Source organism: Hemiscyllium ocellatum, chromosome 1 (assembly GCF_020745735.1).
Source record: "Hemiscyllium ocellatum isolate sHemOce1 chromosome 1, sHemOce1.pat.X.cur, whole genome shotgun sequence".
NCBI lineage: Eukaryota > Metazoa > Chordata > Chondrichthyes > Orectolobiformes > Hemiscylliidae > Hemiscyllium > Hemiscyllium ocellatum.
In genome coordinates this window covers 81,429,814-81,442,988 of record NC_083401.1, presented here as the reverse complement: position 1 = coordinate 81,442,988, position 13,175 = coordinate 81,429,814, and the positions used below count along the sequence as shown (strand labels likewise).

At 40.2% G+C, this 13,175-nt stretch overlaps 1 protein-coding gene across 1 annotated transcript in view; it reads right to left on the bottom strand.

The window, feature by feature from the left end:
• The window catches only part of LOC132815039 (zinc finger SWIM domain-containing protein 6), a 195,608-nt gene that overhangs the window by 74,694 nt on the left and 107,739 nt on the right, over nt 1-13,175 (bottom strand). Inside the window, exon 2 of the mRNA XM_060823703.1 lies at nt 1,162-1,518. Coding sequence (XP_060679686.1) covers nt 1,162-1,518 — 357 coding nt within the window. The remainder of the gene's footprint in view (nt 1-1,161; nt 1,519-13,175) is intronic.

The window sequence follows — 13,175 nt, the reverse complement described above, 5'->3', positions numbered from 1 at the left end:
AAACAGGTGGACTACTTAGTCACAGGGCCTGGAGACTGATTTCTCTATGCCTGCCCTTCGTGCAAGAATGCAGCAAGTTGGTTACACGTTTTGCAAACGGGACATACAAATCCTATTTGGGAGGGAAACAGGGCCAAATTTCATCATGCGGATGTAAATTAATCCGATCTTTCTGTCAGAAAGGCAAAGCAGTGGAAAAAGAGACAAAAGGAGGGAGCAATTGGGGAAGAAGAGTTTATTTTGTCTTCATCTCTGAAAAACAAATTTCACATTCCTGAAAAGCAAACAAAACAAATTGCCAAAAATGGCAAGAATGCTGCATGCAACTGACAAGATCCTTGGAAAAATGCCATGGAGTCAACTGCAAAACATTGAAAGATTCATCCAAGCCTTGGTCTTTTCTGCTGAGCAATATCAAATCAGAAGAAAGGAGCCGGACACCAGGGATTCTTAGCAAATTGCTTTGGTGCTTTTCTCAATGTCATATTGTTAATTCATATCATGACAGGAACCAAAAGAAGAACCAAACAGTAGGAAATGGAAGGATTGGAGATAAATTAACTTCAGAATCAAAATACACAAATAGAAAAAAAATGATTCAAGAGAAAAAAAAACAGAAGTAACTTTTAAAATTGAAGTTTTGGAGAAACTCAGCAGGTCAGGCAGCAGCTATAGAAAGAAAGCAACTGAATTTTGTTTAGAGTCCAGTATGATGATTCTTTGGAATGCATGAATGATGCCTGAATGACCAAAGAAATAACAGAATACTCGAGGAGGAAAGTATGAAACAATTAGCAAGTTAAAAAATATATACTAATGTGTCACAATGTTGAAACGAAAGACACTAAAAGTTCACCCAGGGATTTCATGAAATCAAAAAATGTCAGCAAAAAGGTCACTAAATTCAGACCACAGACACATCCTATAGATTTGTCAGTAGTACACATTTCACGTTTTGCAGAATGGAAGACCATCATGAAAAACACAATCACACTCTACTGATTTAGATCAGCATGCTCAATATATTTTATTTCAGTTTTAATAAATACCGAACCACAGTCTACAATCGTGTGCTTAAAGTGTTATAATAATACATTATAAAAATTCAGATTCAGTGAATAAAAGAGAAAGTTTAATGCCAGGCCTTCATGCTGAACCTACCGTGTACTTGGTTGATTTCGGAGTTGAGAGAGAGAATTTCATCGGCTAGTTTTTGGGCAGTAGGCAGAACTTCTGTGTGATGTACTGTGATCAAATACTGAACAAATTTCTGCAATTGGTCTCTGTTCATCTGAAAAAGTGTCTCTGAAATGGGAAGATGCAACTTGACCTGATCGGGTTTGCGAATCCGGTACAGCGAGAGTGCTACAACATGCGCGCAATAAAAGATGTCTTTGTTTCCGCAGCCACAGGTCACTGAGGTAATTTTGCAACGATCAAAGCTGATAGCAACATTGCAAACAGTTTCCGGTTCCGACTGTGTGGCAGGTTCAGTTACTGTGCCACTTAAGTGGAACCCTGAAAAGAAAAAAAAAGAGGAAAGCATTTATCAATGCAGTAAAACAAACACTCATCCTGCCATACACTGGCAACTACAAACACAAATGCAAACTTGTTTTCATAATACAAAATGCATCAACAATTAAAGCATGGATCATTAAAGAGAGAGAATGAAAAAATATTGTTTTGCTTTACAGTAGAGAAAGAGGTGAAGGTCTTAACCATATTTTATGAAATACTATTGAGGGAGGGAAACTTCTGAATAACTTCAGCACACAAGAAATATAAAATGTTGCATTTTCACTTTTCATCAAACAAATTATTTGCCAAGCAAGTTAAACCAGTCCCAAGCCATAACTATGCCCCCTCCCCACCCTTTTGCTTCAATCGAGCATAGTGGAGGCTAGGCAGGATAGAGTTGCTGTAACTTGTCGAAGGAGTGGAAGTTTTTGCAGTTTCCAGTGATTGCGCCATAATAGCTGTGCTGCTTACCCACAGGTGAGACTTACTGCAAGCTGAATTCCTACGTATTACATTGTTCTGGAACAAACAGGATTTACTGGAAGTAATCTAATGTGGGAACTCAGCCAAAAAAACAATCGAAAATGTTTCTGTACAGAAACAAGCTTAGCCAGGTTTAATGCTTAAGTTCATTTTTTTTTCCCAAAAAAAAATGTGGAGAGGAGTAATAAATCTCAAAAGGACTATTTTGAAAAGTGTACGTGAAATAAGTTAGCAAACCACTGCATTTAGACATAACGAATTTTTCAGCATTTTTTGATCATTTGCCATGGTAATTGGAACTCTGAAGACAAAATACAGACATTTCATGCAAGCACAAGTAAAATTTAGAGTGGTTTTCCATCCATCAAGGTTACATTACCAAAAACAAAAAACAGTAAACTAAAAGCTGCATTACACCCAAAGTCAAAATAGTAAACCAATATTGATCTTAATTATAATGGAATACAAGGAAATTAAAGCTGACGGTTGGTACCAAAGGCTTTGCAAAGAGCTATCGTGGTTTAGCATGCAACTACTGAACCTGTAGTAAAATGCATCTTCGGAAAAATTGCAAAAAGAAACAAACTTCAAGGCAAACAATTTTAAAACCTCATTAAAGCTTCATTAGTCTAAGAATCTAACAATTCTAGGAATCTCAATGGAATATTAAAGCAGATATAAAGAGAGAATTAGAATTTCCATTTAGTCATTTGTGAGGTGGCTCCAAGGTGTTGCGGTTCTGCCGAATGCCCCAGAACACGGATCTGTTATTTATTATGACCCTGGCCACAAGGGACAACAATGCCATCGATTTACAATGTTTGCAAGGAGTCTGAGGGAAAAAAAATTTGCACACAATTTTAGAACACTTCCAAGAATCCAGTGCAAGATGGAACTACATCAAGACGTTAGATGTCAAGGCAGGTTGGCACATTGAACTAAGATAAAAGTTGAGGATAAAGGGATCAACATTTTCCTTAGTTAATTACTACATCTGGCAATTTCACTCTGCTGCATGTCCACAGCACAATTCAACTCAATCTTAAAAAGGCAAGAACTGCTCAGGTTTCTTATTAGCTCAACAAGACACTAAATTTAAAAGGATACATTCATACAGATCCTTTATTCAATTCCAACCTTCTATTAAGTTAACACAAATATGATAGCAGAAGAACCAATAATATTCCTGCGCTAATCAACTCAGCAGATGTTAATACAAAGTCCTGATATATTGGAGCAGTCCACTCCCACATGCATCAAGACATGAACAACATCTTGGTAAGTATTAATTGACAAATAGCATTTCTGCCAAACGAATATTATACATTAACAATCTCCAAGGGAAAATCAAACTACTACCCCTTTCACAGCGTTATCATCATTGATCGTAAGCTTGCAGATAACTCTAAAATTGATGGTGTAGTGGACAGCGAAGAAGCTTATCTAAGAGTACAACAGAATCGTTATCAACTGGGCCACTGGGCTGAGGAACGGCAAATGGAGTTTAATTCAGATTATGTATTTTGGTAAGTGAAACCAGGGCCGGACTTGCAGAGTTAATGCTTGGGCCCTGGGAAGTATTGGTGAATAGATAGACCTCCGTGCACAGGTATGTAGTTGCTTAAAATTGTAAAGTATAGGAGTTTGGACATGTTACCGCTGTACAAGAAAGCGCAAGGCCACGTTTGGAGTACTGTGGACAATTCTCGTCATCTTGCAACAGGAAGAATGTTATTAAACTGGGAAAGAAAATACAAAAAATTTATATTAAGTTTTATTATTTATTATTTTATTATTAAATATTATTTATATTATAAAAATTTATATTTATATTAAAAAAAGGATATGAGAGAGACTGGAAGGTTAGCTTTTACAAAAAAAAAGAGAGATGCTGAATAGGTTGGGATTTTTTTTTAAACTGAGACAGTTGGAGGTTTATAAAAGTCAAGGGTCATAGATAAGGTGAATTGCCAAGGTTTGTTTTCTCCAGGGAAATCCAAACTAGAGGCCAGAGGTTTAAGGTAACAGGGGAAAGATTTAAAAGGAACAGGAGGGGCAACATTTTAGAGAGGACGGTGCACATATGGAACCAGCTGCCAGAGGAAGTGGTAGAGGCAGGTAAACACTTAATAAAAACTTTTGGACAGGTACATGGATAGAAAAGGTTTAGAGCAATGCAGACCAAATGCAGGCAAATGGAACCACTTCAGTTTAGGAAACTGGTCGACATGGAAGAGTTGGGCCGAAGGGCCTGTATCCATGTTGTATAACTGATTTTAAGCGTGTCGGATCAGTCATAATCCTATTGAATCGTGCTGTAGGCACAAAGGGCCAAATGGTCTCCTCCTGTTACTACTTGTTATAATCGTATGCTCTTACTCATTGGGGAAAATCTCAATACAGGTTACAGAGTTATAAGGGGACACTCATTTTAAACAGAGATCCAAAGAAGTCGTCTTAGAGGATAATGAATGCCTAGAATTGTCTACCTCAGAGATAGAGAAGCACGATCACAAAGAATTTGAAGCTGTGTTCGATAGATTTTTGAAATATTGAGGTGTTGAGAACGTAGGGCTCATTTTGGGGTAGGTGGGACCTCTACAAATGGGATTGTCTACACCTGAACCAAAGAGTTACCAATATCCTGGGGGAAGAGGGAGGGAAGGCAATTAAGATGCAACTAGGCAGGATTTAGGATTAATAGGATAGGAAAGGAAACTGCAGGGGATGGGCATGATTAAAATGTGGAGCTTTTGCAAGGAACAGCTACTGACTGTCCTTGATAAGTGGGCGAGTGAGGGAACTGTGGTTTACTAAAGAAGTCGAATCTCTTGTCAAAAGAAAGGCAGTGGCTTATGCAAAGATGAGACATGAAGGCTCAGTTAGGGTGCTTGAGAGTTACAAGTTAGCCAGGAAGGACCTAAAGAGAGCCAAGATGATCCAGGAGGGGATATGAAAAGTCTTTGGCAGACAGGATCAAGGAAAACCCTACAGCTTTCTACAGGTATAAAGGGATAAAAGAATGACTAGAGTAAGATTAGGGCCAGTCAAGGACAGTAGTGGGAAATTGTGTATGGAGTCAGAGGAGATAGGAGAGGCGCTAAATGCATATTTTTTTGTCAGTCTTCACACAGAAAAAAGACAATGCTGTCAAGGAGCATTCTGAGGTACAGGCTATTAGATTAGATAGGATTAGTGTTCATAAGGTGGTGTTAGCAATTCTGGAAAGTGTGAAAAAAGATAAATCCCCTGGGCCGGATGAGATTTATCCAGGACTCTCTGGGAAGCTTTGGCTTTGATCTTTATGTAGTCATTGTCCACAGGAATAGTGCCAGAAGACTGGAGCATAGCAAATGTTGTCTCCTTGTTCAAGGAGGGGAGTACACACAACTCTGGTATTTATAGACCAGTGGAGCCTTACTTCAGATGTGGGTAAAATGTTGGAAAAGATTAGAGAAAGGATTGATAGTCATTTAGAAAGGAATAATTTAATTCGGGATAGTCAACACTGTTTTGTGAAGAGTTCTTTGAGAAAGTGACCAAACAGATGGATGAGGGTAAAACTGTTGACATGGTGTCTATGGATGAAAATTTGTTGCTGGTTAAAGCACAGCAGGTTAGGCAGCATTCAAGGAACAGGAAATTCGACGTTTCGGGCCAGAGCCCTTCATCAGGCTCTGGCCCGAAACGTCGAATTTCCTGTTCCTTGGATGCTGCCTAACCTGCTGTGCTTTAACCAGCAACACATTTTCAACTGTGATCTCCAGCATCTGCAGATCTCACTTTTTACCCGATGGTGTCTATGGATTTCAGTAAAGCATTTGGTCAGGTTCCATATGGTAGGCTATTGCAGAAAATATGAAGGCATGTGATTGAGGGTGATTTAGCCGTTTGGATCAGAAATTGGCTAGTTGTAAGAAGACAGAGGGTGGTGGTTGATGGAAAATTCATCCTGGAGTTCAGTTACTAATAATATAGCACGAGGATCTGTTTTGGGGCCACTGCTGTTTGTCATTTGTATAAATGACCCGGATGACAGTATATAAAGTAGGATAGCAAATCTTTAGATGACACTAAAGTCGGTGGAGTTGTCAATAGTGCTGAATGATGTTGCAGCTCAGAGAGGGACATAGATAAGCTGCAGAGCTGGCTGTGATGTGACAAATGGAGTTTAATGTGGAAAAAGTGTGTGGCGATTCACTTTGGGAGTAACAGGAATACAGAATACTGGACTAATGGCAGGATTCTTGGTAGTGTGGATGAGCAGAGAGATCTGTGTCCATGTACATAGATCCCTGAAAGGTGCCACTCAGGTTGATAGGGTTGTTAAGGTGTATAGTTGAGGGGTCAAATGGCCTTGCTCCTAATTCTTTACCATATGTCACCAGGTCAAAGTCCTGGAACTTCTTCCAACAGCAGCTTTGAGAAACAAATGCCAGTGAAATTAATATTCCATGAGATTTTATTAAAAATCCATTCCTCAGTTAGCACTTTTTAAAAAAAACTTTAAAACGCAGGGAGATTAGAAGGCAAGATTTCTGTTGTGTTCTATTGAGATACATAGAGGTGACAGATCAGGTTGTGCTCACATGCAGGAGTTTTAATCAATGCTTTATCATGCGTACAGCTACTTGTCAACAATTTAGTTTCCCTTTTTCAGTAATCATACTCTGGTTTACCTGCACACACAGCAGATACCAGGCACAGAAAATCACTAAACAATTTAACATAACTCCAAAGTGGGACGGTAATTGAAACAGGGAGCCTTTAATATGTACTTTGAACATGATAAGTTGATTTAAGTACATTTAAATAGTCATTGGATGAGCACATGGACGTACATGGAATAGTGTAGATTAGATGGGCTTCAGATTGGTACGACAGGTCGGCGCAACATAGAGGGCCGAAGGGCCTGTAATGCACTGTAATGTTCTATGAAATGCAGTACATTCAAGGTTATGGGCCAAGTGTATCAAAGTGGGACTAGTGTCAGTTGTGGTATTTTTTGGCAGTACAAACTCAGCGATAGAGTGGACAGGATGAAACCTTTCCTCGTGGAGGGATCAGTGACTTGGGGACACAAATTTAAGATTGGGGCAGGAGGTTTAGAGGATGAATATTTTTTTTCTCCTGAGTGTGGGAGACAAGGCATACAAAAGCTATGCATCAAGTGTCTGAAAACGTGATCAGAATAGTTAGATGGCAGTTTTTGACTGCGGCAGACTCAATGGGCTGAAGGACTGTTTTCTGTGCTGTAAACTCTGACTTTATGACTATGAGGCCATAGTGCATGGAACCTCATCTCAGCACAACTTTCAGTATTTCAGGAAAGAGGAAGGCTTTTACAGAAAATAGACACCATCAAGATTAGCAGCAGGAAAAAAGCTAAATTCAACCTAGTTCCATGATGGCTGCCTTCAAGGCTAAGGTACATTGCTAAGGTGAGGACAGCATATGTATCTTTTCAGATTTAAAATTGCAAGACTGTGGCCAAGCATTTATGAAAACAAAAACTGCAGCCCAGATTTGCTCCTGGTCAACTCTATAGTATCCCAGTTTGTGCAAATGAAGCACAAAATAATGAATCCCACTTTATATTGTGACGTTACTTCACTTTTGGCATTTACAGCTGCACCTCACAGCTAAATAAGTCAGATGCTACCAGTTATTACAAGGCAGCCCCTGAGGAATATACATGTTGTCTGGATATTTGCAGTGCTTATTTCTTCAGCTTTCTCAGCAAGAAATCAGAATAAAAAGTCACCACACACATCAAGACATTCTAAGACCATAAGACATAGGAGCAGAAGTTAGGCCATTCAGCCCATCGAGTCTGCTCCGCCTTTCAATTATGGCTGATAAGTTTCTCAACTCTATTCTCCCATTTTCTCCCTGTAACCGTGATCTCCTTGGTACTCAAGAACCCCTCTCTGTCTCAAATATACTCAATGACTTGGCCTCCACAGCCTTCTGTGGCATGAATTCCATATATTCACCACTTTGACTGAAGTAGTTTCTCCTTATCTCTATTCTGAAAGTTCTTCTCTTTACTCTAAGGTTGTGCCCTCGAGTCCTAGTCTCTCCTATCAACGGAAACATCTCCCCAACATCCACTCTGTCCAGGCCATTCAGTATTCTGGATGTTTCAATTAGATACCCCTTCATCCTTCTAAACTCCATCGAGTCGAGGCCAAGAGTCCTCAAACATTCCTCATATGTTCAGCTTTTCAGTTCTGGGGCCATAAACACAAAAACACAAACATGTTGAGAGATGGATAAAATGAGAACCGCTGAGAAGCAACGGTATACAGAAAGCACAAAGTACTGAAAACATTGTTCACACATTATTTGAGGTGCCCATTAACAGGAAAGTAACAATAAAAATCAGAACAATTTCCCATGGCAAACTCTTTAATGAAGGTTACCAGTCAAATACCACAGAGGGGTGGAAAAAGATAACATCACTCAATCTGGTACCATCTTAAATTCAGAGGCAAGAGTTTATTTCTTGAGCCTACATCTTGAACTTGATTAAAAACCATGGATTTCTCAATGTAATGTGAAAACTATGTTGCACACTACTATTCAAGGTAACGAGCAAAGTTCATTCTTTACAGTAAATAAAATACATGTATTAAAACATTTAAATCACATTTCAGGTGCAGATTGTTGTAGATTTTGGACTGGAGTCTAAAACTGGATTGAATTATAATGTTTTGTACAAAATTGTACTGCATTACAGCAACACAAAAACCAAGCAGTGTTCAATATTTGTTAGTTACTTCATTGCACCTGATACTAAGGCATTGTGTAGATCCAGTTACTATGGAAAATGCCACCTCAAAGAGATGGAACTGCTTACAAACAGCAATGCAACAAATCTGGGTAATTTCTATCTCTGCTTTTGAAACCTAATCAAAGCAGTCTACAAAACCCTTCTCCCAGATTAGACTGAAATACCAAGAAAATGGAGTCTCTAGTGGGCATTTCATCACCATCATCAGTGCAACATCAATATCAGTTCTCTGATAAGACTTAGTTCACTCCTTCCTCTCAAAGAAAATTTATTAGTGTCATATCTCTGATGAAGTCACCTTCAATCAGGCAGGGGCATCCATGCAGCTCTCGTGTTAAAATGTTCCTGATGACTGCTCCCTTTCCTCTTACTTCCTACAGCTATTTACGGCAAGTCTGCAGGCAATATCTCCATTTCCAGGACTTCTAATAACTGAAGATACAAAGCAAAAAAAAACTTGAATAATGGTTCAGAAATTTTGCACAAAAGTAGAGTCAGTGCGGAATCCAAAATACTCCTAAATTTCTAAAAGATAAATAAGTCTGCCTCTGTTCCACTGGAGATTCTCCTTGCCAAACCTGCTATTGGAAGAACAGCAAAAGCAGGTTCATAGAAGTCACCTTTCAACATCTGAAAAGCAGGATTTTTTTTTAAAAAAACATCCAGAAACAGAATAACCCTTCGGTGAAGTAAAACCCAGATTTTATGTATTTACTGGTTTTGCTTATAGCCCAAGGGTGTAAACATACAATTAAATGGATAATTTATGAAAAGAATATGTTGGCGGTCCACATTCTGCTAGACTGTGAAATAATTTTGTCTTGAATCAAGCTGTAATAAAATGGCACATCAACCATGGAAGTGCCCTACCACACATGGCACCAAAGCAACTGAGGAGAAGCCAGCAAAATATGCACAAAAGGTGGCCAACTTTTCTTTCCATTAATAGCACATTTCCTCTCCCCCCTCCCCCTCCCCCCCACCCTGTGCCAACAGATCTAGGACACACCAGCAAGAAACCACTTTGTGATAGGAAACCTATGAATGTTTATAAAGATCTGGAACCACATAGCATGAGCAAAAGGAACCAGGTGGCAGCATTAAACTCAGGATCCTACCATATATAAAAACCACCATGCTATTCTGTACAACACATGAATATTTATGAGAACACTTTTCCAATCAATTAACGTTCAAAATCGTAAATTACAAAAGTCAGGAGTAATTTGGGACGAACATCCACACGCAGAACAAATTAGAGCTTCTTATGTCAGAGTCAGAGTCCATCACCATGAGACAAATTTTATATGTTAATAACTCCAGGTTCCAGCGTGTTAGGAACCTACATAAACAATTTCAAAGGGTGGTTGAAGTTAATAAACACAATTTCACTACGTGCTTGAAGACAAATCTGATATCCATGGGTGCAACAAGTCAGGCAGCTTCTCAACCACAGATCATCACAGTCAAGTGGTGTTCACACATGCAAACATTCCAGCTACGCTCACTGGATTATGATCAGACATGTAAACCTTTGAGGATTTTGCCCTTCCAATGATGGCTCAGTGTTGATTGTAGGCAATTGTAACCTTCCCCCTCCCCCCAAGTCAGCCAAATAAGATCCTCAACAGCATAGATCATCCTGGTCTGATTAACTCTGTTTAAAACATATTATGCCTTTAGGAACGGGATCAGAATGAAGCGATGTTCATGAGAACACAATGTAAAACAAAAACTGCAGATGCTGGAGATCTAAAAGAAACAAACAACTTGCTGGACATGATATGGAGATGCCAGTGTTGGACTGGCACCTGATGAAGGAGCAGCACTCTGAAAGCTCGTGCTTCCAATTAAATTAAACCTGTTGGACTCTAACCTGGTGTTGAGAGACTTTCAACTTGGAGAAATTCCACAGATGCTGCCATATCTACTGAGGAGAAAAGTCAACATTTCAAGTTCAGTGACCCTATTTCAGAATCAGAAGCAGCTAGGAAAGGGTTGTGTATGCTAATGACATTGGGTTGAGCATTGGGAGAGACAGAAAGAGAGGGGTAAGACCAAGAGAAAAAGAGAGATGGGAGAGAGAGAATGAATGGGAGTGGGGGTAGGGGTGGAGGAAGCAGATTGTTGTTAGCAAACCACTGAAGAGGAGAATCTATGTTAGGTGATAAATGGGAATTCTCAGGAGTTCAAAATATGTTCAGTGTACTGAAAAAAAAAGTGCATTTCATAACAGGACCTGGGATTATACAGAAAAAAATTTCAACTTCTGCCAGATAGGCTGTATCTTTTAACATGGTTGAAAGATTCGAGTACTACTAGTAACTGGCATTCACAGTGTAACAGTCTACAGTATTGTACAGGTGACAACGGTGGTTTGCTTTATTGTATATTCAATTTTCTTGCAAGTGTTTTTTTCTTTTTGGAGATGTAGGTTTCATTGGTTGACCAACAATTATTGCCCTTGGGTAGATGGTGCTGAGCTGCCTTCTTGAACCGTTGCAGCCCACCTGCTGAGGGTTGGCCCACAATGCCCTGAGGGAGGGAATTTCAGGATTTTGACCCAACAGTGGAGGAACAATAATATTTTTCCAAGTCAGGATGGTGAGTGGCTTGGAGGGTGTTCCTATCTATTGCCCTTGTCCTTCTAGATGTAAGTGGTCATGGATTGGAAGGTGCTGTCTGAGCATCTCTGAATTTCTGCAGTGCATCTTCTAGACGGTACACACTGCTATTGCTGAGCATTAGTGGATGCTGTGCCAATCAAGCAAGCAGTTTTGTTCTGCTTGGTGTTAAACTCGTGTGTTGTTGGATCCAGACAGGCAAGTGGGGAGTATTCCATCACACTACTGACTTGTGGCTTATAGATAGTGGGCAGGCTTTAAGATGTCAGGTGGTGAGTTACATGCTACAGTATTCCTTGCCTCTGACCTGCCCTTATAGCCACTGGTGTTTCTGTGGTGAGTCCAGTTGAGTTTCTGCCAATGGTGACCCCCAGGATATGTTGATAGTGGAGGATTCAATGATGGTCACACCACTGGATGTCAAGGGACAGTTGTCAGATTATTTCTTATTGGTGATGGTCATTCATGCCATACAAATGCCAGGCGATGTTCCTTCGCACTTCTCAGCCCAAGCCTGGCTATTGACCAGGTCGTGATGCATTTGAACATGGACTACTTCAGTACCCGAGTCGTCATGACTGGTGCTGACCATTGAACATCCCTACTCCTGACCTTATGATCAAGGGAATGTCATTGATGTAGCAGCTTTAGATGGTTGGGTGTACGACACTACCTTGAGGAATTCTTGCACTGATTTCTGGGAACTGAGATGATCTCCCACCAAGTGAAAGACAAAAAAGAAAACAGATGTTGGAATCATCTACTTTAGATTCCAACATCTGCAGTTTTTTGGTCTCTAACTAATATTGTATCAGTGCCCACTTCACAGGATGCCCACTTTAAATAAGTTCTCTGCCTCCCACAGTTACGAACAGAGTCCCATTCTCCCTGACAGACTCCTGCGACCTCTTCAGCTCTTTGACCACACAAACCCACTACTACAGCCATGTGACCTTCCTCAGCTGCTGTCCTTGATCCTCTATCTCCTCCACTGCCACAGTGAATCAGACAGCTAATTGGAAGAACACTGCATATTTCACCTGGGCAAACAACAGCACAGAGGACTCAGCATGGAGTTCTCTAATTTCAAAATGATCTTTCCACTCATTTCCCCAATGCCCTTTCCAAGCCTACCTCCTCCCTTCCATCCCTCTCACTACCAACCAGATTCACTCTGCCTATCAACTGACCAATCAGGTTGTATCAACCACGTGTATTCACCTATCACCATGCCACCCCTCTCCTACCCATGACCCTTACCCCCCCTCCCCCACAACCCACCTCTATCTGCAGCTCCCCCCAACTCCACCTCCATTCCTAAAGGAGGAACGTTGACTTCTCCATCTCCTGACACTGCCTGACTTGAGTTCTTCCAGCTTTCCGTTTGTCTACTCTCCACTAAATAGCAGATCTAAATAAGGACTAGGAATTGGCACAGGTTCAGTTGGCCAAAGAGCATGTTCCTGTGCTGTTTCGGACTGTATTGTAACCACAGTCATCTCCTAATGTGCCAGATAGGACTCGAACCAGCGGACAGTTTGTTGTGTAACAGTGCACATTGGCACTGATGCAGGGTGGGAAAGCACACACATGGCTGAGAGAACCCAAGTACAAAAAGCTGAACTGTTCTTGTTTCATATCAAAAACAGACAAACCACATTTGAAGGAAATGGACTGAAACTTATTTCACTATGATTATGATAGCCATCAACTTTGTTACTGGTTTTGAAAGTGTGGGTTTGTGTAGAAAC